The 19900-nt window shown below is 39.6% G+C and overlaps 2 protein-coding genes across 7 annotated transcripts in view; both read left to right on the top strand.

Annotated features, from left to right (window-relative positions):
- The window catches only part of rnaseh2a (ribonuclease H2, subunit A), a 118082-nt gene extending 107828 nt beyond the window's left edge, over positions 1-10254 (top strand). The window contains exons 1-10 of one of the 4 annotated variants that reach the window (XM_017720575.2): positions 862-913; positions 1059-1184; positions 3140-3288; positions 3424-3495; positions 4968-5094; positions 6383-6470; positions 6766-6903; positions 8321-8408; positions 9044-9167; positions 9860-10254. In XM_017720575.2, the coding sequence (XP_017576064.1) occupies positions 3162-3288; positions 3424-3495; positions 4968-5094; positions 6383-6470; positions 6766-6903; positions 8321-8408; positions 9044-9167; positions 9860-10016 (921 nt within the window). In that variant the 5' untranslated portion in view covers positions 862-913; positions 1059-1184; positions 3140-3161 and the 3' untranslated portion in view covers positions 10017-10254. Of the gene's footprint in view, positions 1-861; positions 914-1058; positions 1185-1914; positions 2212-2541; positions 2683-3139; positions 3289-3423; positions 3496-4967; positions 5095-6382; positions 6471-6765; positions 6904-8320; positions 8409-9043; positions 9168-9859 lie in introns of those variants that run through there. The other 3 variants (XM_017720578.2, XM_017720579.2, XM_017720577.2) reach the window with 3 other exon arrangements.
- Positions 10255-11945: 1691 nt separating this feature from the next.
- snrpb2 (small nuclear ribonucleoprotein polypeptide B2) lies at positions 11946-19257 on the top strand. Of its 3 annotated transcripts, none has more exons than XM_017720595.2 (7): positions 11946-12048; positions 12595-12686; positions 15145-15317; positions 15884-16015; positions 17180-17221; positions 17363-17451; positions 18853-19257. In XM_017720595.2, the coding sequence occupies exons 2-7, from the start codon at positions 12623-12625 to the stop codon at positions 19010-19012; spliced, it is 660 nt and encodes a 219-aa protein (XP_017576084.1). In that variant the 5' UTR covers positions 11946-12048; positions 12595-12622; the 3' UTR covers positions 19013-19257. The 3 variants fall into 3 exon arrangements, with proteins under 3 accessions (XP_017576084.1, XP_017576083.1, XP_017576085.1); XM_017720594.2 differs by lacking the exon at positions 11946-12048 and adding an exon at positions 12055-12145 and having other exon boundaries at positions 18853-19012; XM_017720596.2 differs by lacking the exon at positions 11946-12048 and adding an exon at positions 12152-12322 and having other exon boundaries at positions 18853-19012.
- The last annotated feature ends 643 nt before the right edge of the window (positions 19258-19900 follow it).

The raw sequence follows: 19900 nt of genomic DNA, 5'->3' as shown, positions 1-19900 counted from the left end.
TGTTGAGGTTCACGCCCACACAGAAGGTTTTGTTGAAATCTCCGTAGTTTAGCTCTGCAGAGGTAAATAGTTAACATGGAAACTAAGCATTTCATAGTGGTTTGATGTAAGACGGTGCTATAGGAGCCAGAGATTGAATGAGACTCTTTTATGATCATTTTAAAAGAAGTTTTGCAAGATGGAAAAGTTCTTGCACATTGTCGGAGGGCAGTAAAGCAGGGAAACTGCAGTCCTGGAGGTCCGGCGACCAGCACAGTTTGATTACCTGCTCTTAACACACCTACTAGTCCCGGCTGTTTGCTGATGCTGAGTTGAATCAGGTGTGTTTGAATGGGAAAACCACCAAACTGAGCAGGGCTCCGGATCCCCAGGACTTCAGTTCGCCACCCCTGGCCTGAAGAGAACATTGTTCCCTGGATTTCACTGTTATGAACATTGTGTATATAAACTCAAAAGACGGGTTTAGGTCCACTGGCCATTTTGGATAGTAGGTGAAATGGGCATAATTGCATTGTAGGCATCATGACCTCTGGTTCCAGATGACACGGTGGTGTGGTGGGTAGCACTGTCGCCTCACAGCGAGGAGGGCATAGGCTCGATTCCCCGGCCAGGTGACCGGGGTCCTCTCTGTGTGGAGTTTGCATGTTCTCCCTGTGTCTGCGTGGGTTTCCTCCCACAGTCCAAAGACATGCAGTCGGGCTAATTGGACATGCTAAATTGCCCCTGGGTGTAAGTCTGTGTCTGTCTGTCTGCCCTGCGATGGACTTGTGACCTGTCCTGTATCCTGCCTTCTGCCTGATGACTGCTGGATTAGGCTCCAGCATCCCCCCCGCAACCCTGATGGAGAAGCGGCTTGGAAAATGGATGGATGGGCCTCTGGTTCCAATCACCACCACTGCAAGGAAATCAGTCTGTATGTTTCTCTGTGAACCGCTATGAATGGCTTTGTTTAAACTGTGGAGAAAATAATAAGGAGCTACATTTATAGTCAGTAAGTTTCTCTGTAATTAAATTAAGACATTGAGTTTGCCAACATCAGTGACATCCCCCTTTATCAGCGCTGCTGCGGGGCCTTTAAGAAAAACACACGTGGGACTAGAACGTCTCACGCAGGGCGTCACGTGACGGATTCGCGCCAATTCCAGAGTCGGCAACATCCGGGTCTCTTGTCCTCCGCTGCACAGGTCAGACTAGCTCCGTCTGTTTAGTTTCTGTCTAAAGTCTGTTTTTCATTACTGTCTGCATTTGTCCTCCGTCGTTTGCACCACATACCTGCACTAATAGGTCGGCACATGATCTGCGTTGCGTTTCAGATCAGACATATGAGGTTCTGGACGTGTCCAGAGCTCCAGGCTTTTCAGGCTTTCTGTAGCCTTGCCTTTCTAATGCCTTTCTAATTAACCAGCTGGTTTTACTGAGAGCTCTGCTCCCTACAAACAGTATTTCACTCTTATTTCAGCAGCACTGCCTCTCAGTCACTGTGCTGTGCTGTGTGGCTCCAGTGGAGCTGGGATAAAATTAAATATCAGGATATTTTCCCATGTCTGTCCCAGTATCAGGTTATGTTTATGTTTGAATTAATGACCTGGCATAGACTGTTTTGACCCCAAACCACCTACTTTGTTGTTTTCTTCCCTTTTTTCTAGATTTTTAAGATGTTCTTTCAAAGATCTAAGTCGGAGGTGCCCAGTAAATTACATGCATTACTGTTAAAGGGGAATTCCACCAGTTTTTTTAAAAGTGCTCAATAATTCAGTCCTTGAGATGTAAACAGAGTCATTCTGAGTGGTTTGTGTGAAATGGTTGTAGAAAAACCTACTGACTCAGATTTCTTTACAGTGGTGCTGACAGGAACCAGGGGATCACAACGTCTGCAACACAAATAGCCATTTTATTTACTATCCAAAATGACCAGGGCGCATACATGTGCCTTCTGAGTTTTATGTGTAATGATGACGATGGTAAATTAGTCATAAACCTAAAACCGTTTCCTTTGGGACCGTTTTGCCTTACAGCAGCCTGCGTGTACTCCTCCGCCGTGAATGGATTAGAATACATTTTAAACCAGAACATCACAAAACTATCATAAAACAATGACACAGACTTCAGAGACATGTTCATAACCATTTCTTGTAATAAACTTTCTGTGAGGGAGCTTTGAGAGGTGCACATCAGGTTCCTGTCGCCACTGCTCTGAACAATTCTGACTCAGTAAGTTCCTCTAGAACGGAGCATTTCACACCAACCCACTCTGAGTAACTTTGTTTACATATCGTTGCTGTCGGAAGAAAACCTTGTATCTCAAATAGTAGCTTTACAGGAGAAGGAAAAAACATACTTTACTTTCAATGTAAGTCAATGGAACCAGACATTTTTCCCATGTCATTTTGGGTCATTTCTTTTAGGGCCATTCATCATAAAATTCACAAACAATGTGAAGAGTAACAGATACTTTCAAATTATGTCAAAAACTGAAAAATGCCAAAAATGGAGATACAAGGTTTTCTTCCGACAGCAACAATATGAAGGATTTAATTATGCAGAATCTTTGTAAAATAAGAGCAGAGCTCCCCTTTAACTGTCTGGCTGGACACTATACATAAAGAGCACAAAAGAGGATAAAAAACAAACTGCTTGGCAACTGGAACACTTTTTTATTGGAGTTATGACATGGATGTTATGGTCAGTATCTATCAAATATATCTCTAAAAGTATCACTAAGATTGAATCGTGCATGAAGACAGGATTGGGTGCTCTTTTTTTAATTATACTGTATTTTCAGTTTCAGTGGTATTTTTACAGATATGTTGGTTAAATAATGAGCATTACATCCCTGTCTTCCAGTAAAACCCAGTTCTTTCTCCAATGGGACCATATTAGCTAAAAACTCATTCATTAAGTCTGATATTTGGTTGGTAACAACACATCACATTTAGGTTCACATGGGATGCATTTCTTATTGTTCACAGTCTATCTAAGGTTTTCCATGGTGTCAGTATTAGGTGCTGTGTCAGTAGCTGAGCTTCATTATAGTGCAGTTTAATACAGTCTGATGAAATGTGGATATTTTTCAGACATTAAGCTTTTCTTGCTGCAGCCTCAAAAGATATTAACCCATTTGTCTTTTCTTTTGGGGCAGAATCAGCCACCTTTGAACAGCCATGGACTTGAGTGATTTTGAAGCAGACAATTCGGTCAGCTGCCGTCTGGCCTCTCCTGTGCCAGAGGCCTGCAAGAGCGAAGACTGTTGTCTGGGTATCGATGAGGCTGGAAGGGGTCCTGTTCTGGGTAAGGAGACATATAGCCTCACGTGTGATTAAATATTTTGATTATTTGGTCTGTATTTTCCAGATTAGTAATCTACCCATTACTATTTTACAGTTTGCCCATGACTTGCTGACTTAAGTGTTCTTTGTCTTTAAGGTCCGATGGTATATGGAATATGTTTCTGTCCCGTGTCCAGAAAGGAGGACTTAAAGGACCTAAAAGTGGCAGGTCAGATTAAATTGCATGGACATCTTGTCGGGACCAAAGAGCTCCCTGTCCTCCGCTCCGAAGTTCCCGACGATGTGAAAAAACGTTACTAATTAATTAAAGTCAAATCAAAGTTTTACTTTTAATTTAATCTGTTTTCTAATTTGAAAAGAGTAGCAAAATAAAAGAATTGGAAAAGCGTTCTTGCAAAAGTTAAAGAAAAGTGAAAAATCAATCTTGCAAAAAAATCAAAGTCAGATGAAAAGACCAAACTTCAGCTGCCGATTCGGTTCGAAGGAAGAAAAGGCCCACTTTATTAGTTCCAATGTGACAAAATGGTGCCCCGAAAGCCAAAATATACAGACACTTCAAAAACCATACATTTTATACCACTTATGAGCAAAGCCATCACCCCTCCCTGGGGTGGGAAGGGTGAGATCATCACTCCACCTATTCTTGATACATCCTGAGTTCACCAATCAATAGAACTGTTTTTCTAGCTTTCTTAGGAACCCTTGTTTCCTATATTTTATATAATTCCCTTATCCTGGCACATGAGGTCATCTTAGCCAAGTGTTGGGTGCTCTCCTCATTAGTTTTGATTGATGGGCTAGTTTCTACCGGTTCTTATCTGTTTTGCTCACTAACGGCAGGCTTGTTTTTGCTGAATGGGCAACACTTCTCACGGCTCTTAGTCCAGGTGCACTCACTGTCAAAGATCTCCTTTCATAACCTACACTATCTGCTCCTGGAGCGGAAAGCCCATATTTGGAAGTTTTGGGCCTGCTGTTTGGCCCTGTCTGCCTGCCTCAGTGAAATGCTTATAGGCCTGTCTGTCTCTGTTGTATGCACATAACTCCGTCTGTAATAATTCTAAGGTAATGATTATTATAAAACTTTTTTTAAAAGGTGATTTAAGGACATATTTCTTCAAAAAAATCCCCACAGTCTTTTGCCCTAATCAAATTTAGACTGTTTTGACTGCTCAAACCTTTTCCCAACCTCTCTTTATCCCCTAGAATTAAACAGGCACTTTATGTTCCTGTGCTAAATCTTATACGGCATAGAAACACTCCTTATAACTTCAGGGTGAGGTTAAACTGCTGTATATAAACATGTTGGTTTTCATATCACAGAAACAGTGAATTAACGACAGGCTGCTTTTGCAGCTTAGTTCCCATGTATGAACTCAGAAGTGAACAGTGTACTTTGAAGCTCTAGAAATTATTTAATGCTGCATTTAATTCTTATTTGGGAAAAGTGATGGAAATTTAGTTTTCCTTGATATGGCTTCTTTTAATAGCATCTTTTTATGTGGCACTACTTTTTTGTGTCTGTTCCAACTTTTCAGATCTCCCAAAAAATGACTAAGCTGTGTTGCATTTCATGTTGATGAAAATGTCTTCAAGCCGGGATGCTATATTTTGCTATGTTGGCCGCACATAGCTGCATCCATGATAAATACTATAATATTCTGCTGGTCTTGTGTGCAGATTCAAAGACTCTGTCAGAAGCGGAAAGGGAGAATCTGTTTCTGAAGCTGGACAAGGCAAAGAGCTTTGTGGGCTGGGCACTTCAGATCCTCTCCCCCAATACCATCTCCACCAGCATGTTACAGAGGTACACACAGGGACCCGTGACAAATAAGGCTTTCAAAATGATGATAATGGAAAAAATGGTTATGTGTAAAAAGGATATGATGTGCCTTTTTTGTGTCTGTAATACTCTATTCAGTGTGTTGATGTTTATTTCATAGCTTTCATATAGTATCATATAGTAAATGAATTATTAATCAGGATCATACATATTAAAAGCCAGAAAATGTCAGGTGGTGCAACACACATTTTTTCAATATTTGTGAGAGGGCTCCGGACCTTGGCATTGTAACATGACTGTACTTACTTTACTTAGTCTGTATATACAATTGGACGTTTTTTAGACTTTGTTAATGACTAAAATGTATTTTATTTTAAATGCATTGAAAATGTATTCACATAAGGAGGTATAGTAGAATCGTGTTGAATGTCATGTATTTACTGCACTTTGAAATACGAAAAGAATGGACTCACGTCAATGTCATTGACCCACTTGCAGATACAGTGACCTCTTTATCAGTTTGTTACAGACAGTAGGTGCCGGTAATTAGCTTATTTTAGTTCAGTTAGTTATACTTATGCCGCAGTACTTTAACATCAGTGTGAATCAGAAATGCACTTTTCTTCCTTTACATGATGTATTTTGGAGCAAAACATGATACTTGGGCAGCAAATAATTGTAGGCAGGATTTAATTGGATTATGAACAATGAAATGAACATGCAGTCCAACTCTGTCAGTCAGCACAAACAAATGTTTTGTAAAAAAAATTAAACAAAATACAGTTTTGATCAAAAATGAAATACTATGTTTTTTATTCTATTTATTTTTCAAAATGCAGATGAAGATTTAGCAGTCTAGCCTTTATTATCCACTTGCTTTAACTTTTCTTACTCTTTCACCACACAAGCAAGAAAACGAAGTCAGGTTATCATATAAATAAACCGTGTAAATGTAAAAAAAAAAAAAAAAAAAAAGAAGCCCATTTTGATTTCAGGTTGATTTTAACTGAAAGGCTATCAGAGTAACATCCACTTTAGCATTCTGCAGTGGTACACACACACACACACACACACACACACACAGAAACCAAAACTATAGTGAAGGTCCTGAGGCACAGTACTGTCCACAAGTATGCTGCAAATGTAAATGGACATAAAATACCAGCTCAAGTTTTTTTTTTTTTGGCACCACCCACACACCTGTCATCTTAGTGAGGATTTTTGTGGTTTTGCAATCAAAGAAGTGATGTGATGAATTTTTCATCAGTAGAGAATGTGTAATCTGTTTCTCTTTCTCTCTGTCTTCGTTTAGGGCTAAGTATAATTTAAATGCTCTCTCTCATGATGCTGCCATAGGGCTAGTGCAGTATGCTCTGGACTGTGGGGTGCAGCTCAAAGAGGTAGGAACTGGAAAGTTAATAAGGTTCAGTGTTTTGTGCTTTTGTGTGATTAAACCCTGTGCCAGTTATCGTACAGAATGGAAACTTTGAGTTGCAAAACATATACCGCACAACCATTTTTTGCTCTAAAAAATTCCATATACAGCTCTGCTTAGATGTTGCTTTCTGTGAGACGCAGTATCACTTGTTTGGCTCCTTTTATGGTTTTTATTCTCTCCTGTACAGTTTAATTAGTAAATAACTCATGACCAGAAAAGGCTAAACAGTAAAGACTGTGTCGTGTCTTTTCTTACAGGTGTTTGTGGACACAGTGGGGCCAGCAGAAAAGTATGAGGAGAAGCTCTCTCAGCGTTTCCCTGGTATTAAAGTGACTGTGCGCCCCAAAGCTGACTCACTCTTCCCCATCGTCAGTGCAGCCAGTATCTGTGCCAAGGTGACAGCAGTGCAATGCAGGGCTGAGGAGTTATTCATTTTAAAATTGAAATGGAGATTTTGAAAGAGTCTGCTGTTTTAATTTTACATTATTACCGTTATTTTCTTAAGTTTTAAGAGGGGAAATTTAGCCCAGTAACGATAAGCTGCCTGTAGCTGATCAGAACCAAACAACAGCCCCCTGATGTGCACATTACAGCATAGCCAAAAGGAGTCCTGATGTTCCCTAGCCCTTTGCCAGGGGGGCTTTAAACCCCCCCCAATTGACGCTTGGCATTGGACATGGTGACCTTAGGCTCAGCTGCTCCAGTGTGTCTCATTCTAGTGGCAGTGCTTTTCTATATTCATATAAGTTCATATAAACTGATGTGTGCAGGAGAACACCTCAGCAACGGGGGCACCTTAAAGTAGCGGAGTTCATAATAATAATAAGAAGAAGAAGAAGAATAGTAACTTCATTGATGGAGCACTTTTCTATTCAGTGGCACCTCAAAATGCTTTACAGACAGGTGATAAAACTCCACAGTAATGTAAGAAATATGAGTATGAATTAGAAATCACATAAAGCAATGACATAGATCGAATTGTAAACATGAATAACAAAATAAAAGTAAAGTTTTGATCCAATGCTAAATTAAAGAGATACATGTTCATGTTTCCTAAAAGTGAGCACTGAGCTTGGGCGTCTAATAAAAGGTGGAATTGACTTTCACAGCTAAGAGACATCATAATCGAAAAAGGCCTCTCCTTGCTATCTGTATTTTAGGTATATTGGAAGGTATATGCAGAAGGCCAGTATCTGCAGATCTAAGATCACGTACATAAACGGACCAGCACTCCGTGAAGTAATTAGGTTCTAGGTCATAGAGCCAACAGACCTTTAAAATCTATACTAAAAGAAATAAGCAGCCAGTGAACTTCTTTCAAAACTAAGATTATATGAGCTTTTTTTTTTTTGGGTCCATGCAGCTTTTTGTATTAGTTGTAGAAGATGGATTAGTTTCACTAATTCACTAATTAGACGGGCTGACTGGGGACACAATGTATGAGAAGACATCCTTCACACTATTAGAGCTGGATTTATTTTACTCAGGGTGTCTCTGGAGCCTAACCTGTGGGATTTGACTGGCTGATTCACACTGCATAACGTATTTGTGTAATTTACCCAAATTCCCATGGATAGTGTTACACTACAAGACACACTCAGTAACAACACTGTGTACTGCCATGTCTGTTAGCAGGTTTTATTATTTCGTTAGCTTGAGATGAATCAGAACAGGACTGCTATTACTGAGGATTCAGGCAATTACGGCAGGTCACTTATTACTCCACAATTATTATTGTCAGACAGTAAAAGCTTTTTATATAGCCACTGTCTTCTTTTCTGTCCTCCTCTGCTCTTTATCTTCCTCTGTTAGGTGGCCAGGGACCATATTGTGAAAGGCTGGAAGTTTGCTGAAGATCTGGGGGAAGTGGACATAGAATACGGCTCAGGATATCCCAACGGTCAGCACCCACACGCACACCCTTCCTCTTCTGCTTACCTCACTGTAAACATGTTAGATAAGCACAATAAGACTGCACAAGACATTGAAAGGATGACACTAATAATTCATAAACAAAGTGCTACAACACAATTACTGCTACAGTGCTGTGAAAAAGTATTTGCCCTCTTCCCAATTTCTTTTATTTTTTTGTTTATTTTTTGTATCTGTCACATTTGATTGATTCAGATCATCGAACTACTTTTAATATTAGACAAAAATAACCCAGGTAAACTGAAAATGCTGTTTTTGAATGATGATGATTTCATTTATTGAAGGAAAAATGTTTTTCAGCCCTACCTGGCCCTATGTGAATAAGTAATTGCCCCCTGGCTACTAAATAAACCAGTTAGACAAATTTAATCAACTGTCAGTTTCCAGTTCACTGTCCACACCCAGGAATGATTACTGCCAGACCTGTTGAACCTAAACCTCATTTTAAATGGAACCTCATGTGAAACGAAGTCATAATATTAGAGGCAAGTGTTGCATCTGAGCTCTCTAGGACCAAGAATGGGCATCCGTCTGTCCATCAAGTGTGTCAGTCCAGATCATATTGAAGCTCAGTGATGTTTCTGGATGGTTTGTGTGTTTTAGATCCGAAGACTAAAAGCTGGCTGTTGAAGTATCTGGACCCCGTGTTTGGTTATCCTCAGTTTGTGCGATTTAGCTGGAGTACAGCACAGACACTACTGGACAGCAAAGCGGTCACCGTGCACTGGTGAGTCCACCAGCAGGGGGCAGTGTTTTACAGCTTGGTGAGAACATGTAAAATGAGGTAGAAAGGCATTGGACTACTGCCGTCCAGTCTTATCTGCAAAGGGCCTGTGTGGCAGGGGGTTTTCATGTCCAGCAATCAGCAGGGCACTTGTTTCTGATCAGGTGTGCTCCTGCTTTGTTTAAATAAAAAAAACCTTTAACTGATCTGGCCCTTCACAGATAACAGCAGACACTCCTGCTTTATAGTCACATCATGTTTTATTGGTGATATTAAATCAACAAAGGCAACGTCCCCCATGTGCATTTTAATGATGTCAGCAAGAGTCGCTCTCAGTCAGGCTTTAGGCCTTGAAGGTTCCAGAATGGTCACCTTTCACTCAGTATTACAGGGATGGGAATAACCAGTTCCAACTCCTGTACCACAGGCCTCCATCATGTCTGGTACAATAGATTGGAGATTGGCATAAACAAGTCCTTATCTCATGTCACAGCGTCCTTCATGGAGAACATATCATAAGCCTTAAAGAGACACAGGTCAAAGAACTATATTATTAGGTGTAAGAAATGCATTCTTAAGAGAAAATATTTTATATCAAGAAGATGCAAACTTGATTACAGCAGATCTGTATCTATATCAATCAGATTGTATGATTGTGTGTGTGTGTGTGTGTGTGTGTGTGTGTGTGTGTGAAGGGATGACGATGAGGAAGACGGGGAGAAAGCAGCAGCTCGGCAAAATAACACTTCCATGCTGACGTACTTCAGCCGCAGTAAACCTGCCAGTGCACCGACACGGGAGACGCACCGCTTCTTTACCGAGCGCAGATTGCAGAGCATCGACACACTCTGAACACACGTTCACACACACACACACAATCATACAGACAAACACACAATCAGGCACTGCAGAGGTCACAGAAATGTGCTCATTGTGAATGGATCTGGACCAACACTGTACTGTAAGTTCTCAGAACCAGCTCCACAGCTTCAGCACTGAAGTCCAGAGTCTGCAGGACGTCATACGTTTCATGTGTTTTAATGCATAATTTCTTAATGTTAAAGTAATAAATTGCATATTTTATACATTATGAACTTGGATTCATTCATGATTTCTCCTCACTCATTGTTTTTATTGTTTATTTGAAAGTGAAAATTTTCCTTTTTGTACATCACGCAAAATGTTGGCGCTTTCCATCTTCTAAATATCTTTTACTTTTCTTTTATAAGAGAATGATTATAGGGGAATATTCACCTGATTTTGCTAGAGTTCTGCTAAATTAAATCCTTGAGATGCAACCGAGGATCAGGACGCCAAGGCCCACGCCTTCGGACGCTGCCCGATCCACAATGCACCGAACCCTTACTACTGCCCCTCCCATCGGTGGTGGGTCGATGGGAGGGAAATCCAAAAGCCAGTTTCAGCCTGTGAGAGGGTTCTGTTTTGAGAAACTTAACCAACTCAGATTTCTTTACGGTGGTGTTGTTGGGCACCAGGGGTCAAACTGCCCACAACGCAGATACAGCGGTTTTATTTACTATCCAAAACCATCAGTGAACCTACACAGATGGAACCTTGAGATGGAAACAGTCATTCCAAGTGGTTTGATGTGAAAAGCTTTATTTTAGAGTTCAGATTTCTTTACAGCCATTTTATCTATTAGACAAAGCCACCAGTGAACCTACATGTCTGAATTTTAGGTGTAATGCTGATAAAGTATAATAGTGATACATATAATGGAAAATGCTGACACTTCTCAGCCCTCAAAGTTGGAGTCTATCATAAAACATCTCAGGCACCAGGCAGCATATTTTGTTTTATTTTAAGATTTTGTTTATTTTTCATTTATTATTTTTTTCCTTTAAGGAAAGTACTTTGTACTTTCTAGTTTTTTTTTTTTGTTTTTTTTCTTTCCCTGCATATAGGTTTTGTTTTTTCTGGGGTTTTTTTTGTTTGCTTTTTTTTTGTATTTACTGTATCTTTTTGTGCAAATAATAATTAATAATTACCATTTCATGCAGTAACTTTCTGTGAGGGAGTTTTTCAAAGCATTAAACTCTTAAGACACATTGAACAGATTTCAATATTCAAATATAATCCTTTAAACTCAGTGATTGGTATTAAAAGGAATTCCACCGGTCAAAATTTCTGCCTAATTAAATGTTTAAGATATAAACAGTCATTCAGAGTGCTGATGTGGGCTGATGTGAAATGCTCCGTTCTAGGGAAACTCACCTCGTCAGAGTTTAATGCTTCTGTAAGCTTCATCACATAAACATATTACATTAAATGGTATAAGACATGCTGCCTGATGTCTGAGACATTGTTTAATGACACGTTTTAGGACGGATTTTATCCTGAAATTATTTAGTTAGAATGCATAGGACCCTTTTTGCAGATGTTGGGCCATTTCATCATCATCAGCATTACATATAAAACTCAGAAGACTGTGTAGGTTCACTGATGGTTTTGGATAGTAAATAAAACCGCTGTATCTGCGTTGTGGGCATTTTGACCCCTGGTGCCCAACCACACCACTGTAAAGAAATCTGAGTTGGCTAAGTTTCTCAAAACGGAACCCTCTCACATCACGGAGCCCCGCTGGTGACATCCTGTGCAAATAAAAAATAATGCATGGCCACAACTTAGTAAGGCGTGGGAATGAGATCTTAATGCGTGGCCACGACTTAATCATCTCATTCCCAGCCCTTGGTTTTATTTATACAGGACGTCACCAGCGTGGCGCCATAGAAATGCACTCACAGTGCTGTCGATGGATAGAAGTCGCTGCGCTAGTTCCTCCAGTACAGCAGGCGGCGCCACCTACACCGCCAAAACAAAGTCAATAGAACGAGCAAGCGCTTTTAGGCAGAGCACAGGTGTGGTAAGTTGGGTTAAACAGCTTCACTCACTCAGAAAAGAGCTTTGTTTCTGGCTTTAGCTGTTGCTTCTGGCTTTATTTCACAGAATACAGTGCTGTGGTGAGGCTCTTTAATTCGCCAGCCAGTTCAGACCACAGCCTGCGTTACATCGTGCTGATATTTGTGTTAGCCAGTCAGCTAACCGGGCTGTAGCTCAGCTTGAAGCGGCCGGCTTCGTGTGCAGATTTCCCCGTTCCACCTTAAGTGGTGCAGCAGTTCCATTTGGCGCCCGAGCCGGTATAATAATGAAGGCTTAACTGTTTAAGGCGGAACGGCGGAGTTCGAATAGGAGGCTAACCTAGCTTAACTGACTTCAGCCTCGTCCGTCCGTCTGTCTCTCTGTCTGTCTCTCTCTCTGTATGTCTTGTCTGTCCGTCTGTCTGTCTCTCTGTCTGTCTCTCTCTCTGTATGTCTTGTCTGTCTCTCTGTGTCTGTCTGTCTCACTGTCTGTCTCTCTGTCTGTCTGTCTGTCCTCGCTCCTTTGTGTTGATTTCTCGTCCTTGTTGCAGACCAGCTTTCCTCCAGAGCTCAAACAACATGGATATACGACCCAACCACACCATCTACATCAACAACGTGAATGATAAGATAAAGAAAGAAGGTAAGTGAGAGCCAGAGGCGGACGAGGTACACAAACCATGTACTCGAGTTAAAGTAGAGACCCCCAAGGTAAAATATTACTCCAGTAAAAGTAGAAGTTCCTCCCTCTAGACCTCCACTTGAGTAAAAGTACTAAAGTATTTACCTCCAAATGTACTTAAGTATCAAAGTAAAAGTACTAAAAGAGTAATTCTGGCTCTGATGTCCTGTTATCATTTTTATAACCAGACTGGCTTCATGAGCTCATTTCAGGTGAAAGTCCTCCAGCGTCTCTCTTGGTAAACCAGTCTTTTAATAGAACGTCATTAATTAGTGACGCTGACGTCTATTAAAATGATCAGAAGCACAAAACACTGAAGGTAAACAGTTTCCATCAGGGAGAACCGAGTGGCTCTGAAATCACTTTTTACACACAAGCAAAGTTTCAGTTTAAGATTTATTTACAACTTAGTTCCAAGTTTAAGTTGAATAAAAACTGGCTTTAAACTCAGGATCACAGATGAGCTCCTTTACTGTGTTGATCTGTAGGCCTCTGCTCATAAACATAAACCAGCCCAAACTGATTTACTATAAAATGAAAGTGTTTGGCATGTTTCTTTTTTCTGAATTTATACAGTCACGACTGCATGTGTGGACATATTTCTATATTGTGGTCTATTTACACAAAGTTAGGTTAGTTCATCGTTTAGGTGACGCATGTGCTCCCAAATCTTTACGCTGCTGCGCTGATGTTGAACCGCGTGCTGCACTAGGTTGGTATGACCAACAGGTCAAAACAAGCTCAGAACAAAGTGACCGCTGGGCCCTGATTGGTGCTCTGGCTTTGCGCTTCTTTTGTTTTGACATGTTACGTTTTTATACACACAGAAACCAAAAGGAACGAGAGATTTCTCAAAATGTAGTGGAGTGAAAGTAAAACGTCACAGTAAAATACAGATACACGAAAAAACTACTTAAGTACAGAAACTAATTACATTTACTGAGTTATTGTCCACCACTGGTGAGAGCACGCTTTAGCTTTCTGCTCAGACTTTTCAGGCAGTGAGTACTTCTGCTGGACAGTCCCTGCTTAAATGCGGGGGCTGAGAGTAGCAGCGCACTGCACTGCTGTTCTGTTGACCAGGCCTGTGTAAAACCAGCCTCCAGTAAAAGTGCCGCTGTTTAAATGAATAATGAGTGAAGAAGAAGGAAAGTGTAGCACCCAAAATCCAGCCTGAACCAAGAACACCACCTCCTGGAATTCTAGGGGTGGGCAATACGGCAGAAGACACAACATTGCGATACTTTTCCCAATACTCTGCACACCTCGTGATATTTCGTTTTTTGAGGTTTGAGGCGTCTGAACGTGCGTCCCTACCTGGAAATGCCACATTAAAAAAAATCCTCTCAAAACTGACTGCAAGGAATTTTATTTTACAGTCACATCCAATTAAACAGGACTAATTATGCTCTTTTTAATGAGACATGCAGTTTGTCAGTCTTCTGTAAGCATCCACAGTGTACATAAGAAGGTGTCAAGATTTTATCATGATGACAATGAGTGCATACATGCACTTAATACTGCAGAAAATCAGATTTTGTCAGTAATCCAATCATGTTTACATGCTCTTGAGTAGTTAGATAATGGGGAACTCCAGGTCTACACGAGTCAGACAGTCATCAGATTTCTGCTTTGCAATGGGCCAATAAACTCAGAGAAGTAGATGTGACAAACATACAATCATGCTACCTTTTTTTTTTTGCACCACTTTACCTGAAAATACGAACATACATCATCTATAATATGAAGAATATTTAAATCCTGTATTTCATGTTTGGATTCAGCTGCACTCCAGCGGTGTTTTGCTGCCATTTCACGACATCTGCCCTCTGATCTCGCACCTGCGCAGACTGAGAAATCCGATAGAAATCGGAATGTGAGTCTACATGCACTGAGATGTCAGATTACAGAGCTAAAATCCAGATTTCGAGGTCGGAGTATGGTGTTTACATGACCATTTCAATAATCTGTTAACTGCAGAAATCTGTTTATGATTGGATTATTGAGTGCATGTTTATACACTCACTGTACCACCAGACTGCCCACCCTTACTGACTTCCCTATAGAATTACAGTGAAAAGTATTGGTTCTACCAGCATCTCTCAGCATGGAAGCTGAAGTCTGTTTGTTCTCATTTTGGGTTCTTCTTGATCTGAATTAAAATGCTAAAGCTCTGAAGAGAGCGGTGTGAGCAACAGCAAAGCAATTTGAAGCTTAATCAACAAAGCCAGTCAATCAAAGAGCATTTTAAACTAAATGTAAATGGCTAAAATAGATTCCTCACAAATGTATTTAGGTATAATTGTGTGCTGTCATTTGAAAATGCTCAAAGTGTTTTTTTTCCCCCTTAGTACATGGAATGGAATAAATATCACTTGTGAATTTTTGGTATTGACTAAAGAATCCTGTTTTTCCTCAGAGTTGAAGAGGTCGCTCTACGCCCTGTTCTCCCAGTTCGGACAAATCGTTGAAATAGTAGCACTGAAGACCATGAAAATGAGGGGGCAGGCGTTTGTGGTCTTTAAAGAACTTTCTGCAGCCACAAACGCACTGAGACAACTACAAGGTTTCCCTTTCTACAACAAGCCCATGGTCAGTATTTGAGGATTTATTACTGTTTATCTGTGGTCAGAATTTAAGGCACCTTTCACTGATAAGGCACTGTGGACTGTTATGGAGATAAATGGATGAGGCTGGTTGGAGATCAAAGCTGCTCCATAAGTACCCATAAGTGAAATGGCATAGGACATAAGCTAGTTTTAAAAGATTTAGAGAACATTTACATGTCAAGAACGCACTGCATGTTCAAAAGTATCCAGGAACTCTAACACTAATTAGTGTGTGCAGTTACTTTAAGGTGCACCCATTGCTAAATCACAGGCATTCAATTGCACACATACAGCTTGCATGAGCTCCATAGAAGAGCATTGGCCCATAGAATGGGATGTTCTGGAGCAGCTAAGGTTCTAAGGAATCTAAGGTTGCCATGCACAAGTGTCCGGTAGAGGGGTATAAGGCCACTGAGCAGTGGGCTGTAAAGTGCATTTTTTACAGTGATGGAGCTAAAAATGAAAAATATTTAATGTTTTATCTCAACAGCTTCTTTATTTATTTTAAATTAATGCTCTTTCTAATTCTTCTATACCGTTCGTTTATAGCGAATCCAGTATGCTAAAACAGACTCGGACATAATCGCTAAGATGAGAGGCACGTTTGGAGACAAGGAGAAGAAGAAGGACAAAAAGAAGAAGGCCCAAGAGCAGGCAGCCAATGCTGCCAAGAAACCAGTGGTGAGTAGAATTGCAAGTTTATTATATTAAGTCAATAATAAGAACAAAAAACAATGTCAGCTGCTTAATGGGTTGTGTTTTCTGATAAACCTGCAGTGTTGCTTTTCATTATCTTAATAAAAAGTTAGTAATTTTTTGTATTTCATTCCTAATTTTTGAGTACTAAGCTTTGTGGGCCAGTTTCTCAGACCCAAATGAAGCCCAAACTTCGCCTAACAGCAGTTTCCAGTGGTTATTGGCGCTGCAGTTTAGTCCAAGACTAGGCCTAATCCGTGCCCAGGGAACTGACTCTGTCTTTTGTAAACCCATCGTGAATGTGTCTTTATTTATGGATGGTCTGTACAAACTTTTTCTGATGCAGTTCATTGGGGGGTCTTATAGAGGTGCTTGAAAGTTTTTGTACCCTTTAGAATTCTCCGTATTTCTGCGTAAATTTGCCCTAAAACGTCATCAGATTTTTACACAATTCCTTAACCTCTTATTCCCCAAGGTATCTTTATTTATTATTTATTTATAAAATTTTTTAAAAGCTCCCCTCAAATTAACAGTAAATGTGTTTTGTGATGACATGTTGCTTATATGCTTACAGTTTACTGCTGAAAGGCAAAATCTTAGACACTCTTTGTATTATTTTATAAAGATTGTTTTTACAGAGTTTAACACTGAAGAGATGCCATATATTTATAGTGTATAGAGTATAGAGCATCATCTATTATAAGGGTTTAAAATTACATTGCCCACCTATATGACTGGAAAGAAGACAGTTACAGCTCTCATATGACACCCACCTTTTGAATGTAGCTCATGAAATGTGAAAGTTATGAAGAATGACGCAGTGCATTTTGAAACCACCAGTGGTCTAAAGGAGTTGAAGAGGTCAAAGTAGATTAAAAGAACCAAGTTAAACATACAAGACAAAAATATATTAGACTCTGTCATTTATTTATTGAGAAAAATGATCTAATTACTTATCAGTGAGTGGCAAAAGTATATGAACCTTTAGGATTGGCAGATTAATGTGAAATTGGAGTCAATTTTTTTTATTATAATTGCTATAATGCTGTATGATAGTCTTGCAGAAATAATTTCAGAAAAAGAAATGCATGAATTCCTGACTGGAGGTATATTTTGATGAAAGTTGCTGATGTAAGTATATTTTGACAGAATGCGGTGAACACACAGCCAGCTCCACCAGCAACAGTCCAGGTACGCACATCCTTAATTTCTGTTGACATGTTTTTCTGACTTCCTTTATGGGCTGTTACATTATGCATCACTTCCATCTGAACTGTTTTTAGGAACAACACAGCATAACAGCACTGTGCTCCTTTTGCCCTCTTGTTTTAGGTTCCTGATAATCCACCCAACTACATTCTGTTCCTGAACAACCTACCTGAGGAGACCAATGAGATGATGCTGTCAATGTTGTTTAACCAGTGAGTACATTTTGAGCACTTTTCCTCACTACATGTCTTAAAATATTTGGTTCGAAGGATTTACAGTTTCCAGCTTTTTCATCTGCAAATCTACTTTTCCACCAGCCTGTAATTGTCATCTCAATAAACTGAACCATTGTAAGTGATAACATCTGGTTTCAGTACAACCTCATTAGAGCATGGTGAGTTTGAAGGACGGTAAATCTTGTCTTAACATGTCTCTGCAGTCATTTGATTTTCCAACTATAAATGACTGGATTGTGCTTGAAACATCTTCATCATCCCACCAGTCCATTCCACAGTCAGATAATACAGGCATCTGGATAGATGCTGCCTGCTTGTACTCAGTTGCAAGGTTTTAAAATCTTTTTGTCCAGCTGTTTTAGTCAGAAGTATGGAGTGTTTGCATGCTCAGCCTATGGGGGAATGCCCCACTCATTAGTTAGCTAGCTTGATCTTTTCTTGGCTTCTTTAACCTTTTCCCTACATTGTACAGATGAATATACTGCAACCAACAAATGCAGATGAACGCAAATGTCTAGTCTAATAGGTGATTAGTAAATAAGTTCTAAGCTAAAGAATTACCTGATCACTTTCCTCTGTCATGTTGATGCCGTGGTTATCAAAACTGTTTCTGAAGCTTCCTTCATGTCATTACAATTTGAAGGGATGTGCGCTTTTTTTGGTGGAGCAAAAAGGCATGTCACACCGCAGTCCTGGATTGCCACAGCACAAAAAGTGTCATTTTTGAGTTGTTTTGTTTGTTGAGTTGTTTGTCCTTTGAAAAATGCCAGTTGACTTGCATTGTGTGAACATTTAGTGACGAATGGATCAATACAAATGCCCCGTAAATACTTTTACACTTTCCGAGGCATTAGTGTACGATAGTTTTGAGAGGAAGTTTTGACCTAAAGTATCTTTTTAAATATGTGCTTGGTGAAGAGTTGCATGCAGGGAGCTGTAAGGCTAAACAGTCCCCCAGCAAGCTTATTATCTCATATGTATCATGACTTTACCATTATCAACATTACATAGTAAAAACTCAGAAGACTCATGTAGGTTCACTGGCAGTTTTGATTAGTAAATAAAATTAGTGCTGTAAACATTGTGACCCATGGTCCCAAACACCAACAATGTAAAGAAATGAGTCAGTAAGTCTCGCTTAAGTAAACCCTTTCACATCGAGCCTCTTTGAGTGACTTTGTTTACATCTCAACCAAGTAATTAACTAATTATTAACTGAATTGTGAAAGATGAGTTGAATTCCCATCTGATTTACTATTTTGGAGAAACGGTTCTTTCATTGCAGCAACAAAATGTTAATGTCAGCAGCAAATGAAAAAAGTCATTTAAAAAATGCACAGTTGCGCCCCTTCATGTCCCATTGTGCTGTCTGTGCAGGTTTCCTGGTTTTAAAGAGGTGCGTCTGGTCCCGGGAAAGCACGACATCGCCTTTGTGGAGTTTGAGAGTGAGGCCCAGGCAGGAGTGGCCAAAGACGCACTGCAGGGCTTCAGAATCACAGCCACCTGCGCCATGAAGATCACCTACGCCAAGAAGTGATCGCATACACACACTGGTCTCCTATGTTGGACTGAATCTGTGGCCCTGATAAATGGGTCCTCCTTTTTTTCCAGCCCCTGTCTCTCTCTATTTTTGTTTACTTGTTTATTTTAATTGATTTTGTTTATACGTTTATGACTGTACAGGCTATTTGGTGTTCAGATGAGAGAGAGAGAGAGGAGTGTGAGGGCTATTTTTCTTTATTTTAATTTGAATACTAGTAATATTAAATTACTTTCCTAAAACTTCTTGTTGCCAGCATCCTTTCTCATTGAAGGGCCCTTAAAGTTTTCTTCCTTTTTATGAATCTTAAAACTTTTTTCTTACTTTCACACATTTATGTATTTCACAAAATACTAATTATTGCTAACAGTTTATTATAAGCTATAGGCTCTTATAAATAGCAACTTAATTATTCACAAATAATTTGATAGGAGTTATTATTACTAATGCATTAATATGTGCTATCATTCAAAGTAATGACATACCTACATACAAAGAATTATATGTGTAATGTATGTTTGTAACTACATTATATAGTGACAGCTTTTACCATATTATTAAAAAAGTACCACTTAATAATTAACTAAGCATCAACGAAGTTTATACATCACAACATATCCAGTAATAATCTTGCTATTTTCAATATTTGAGTATCAAATTACTAATGTACTATTATTAATGATTAGGTTTCTACAGTTTTGGATTATTTGAACGTCTCTAAGTAAATGGTTATTCATTCAAATGGTATCTATTAATTATAAGTTGCTGACTGGAACAAAACTTAAATAATGAACTAGTTGCTGCTTATAGGGGGCTGTTTATGTTAAAGTATTACCACATTGTCATATGTCAAAAAGAGATGCTGATAAGATGTCAGTCTTAAAG

This window comes from Pygocentrus nattereri, chromosome 12, assembly GCF_015220715.1.
Source record: "Pygocentrus nattereri isolate fPygNat1 chromosome 12, fPygNat1.pri, whole genome shotgun sequence".
Classification (NCBI taxonomy): Eukaryota; Metazoa; Chordata; class Actinopteri; order Characiformes; family Serrasalmidae; genus Pygocentrus; species Pygocentrus nattereri.
Note: the sequence above shows the minus strand (reverse complement) of the source record. Positions and strands in the feature narration are given on the sequence as shown.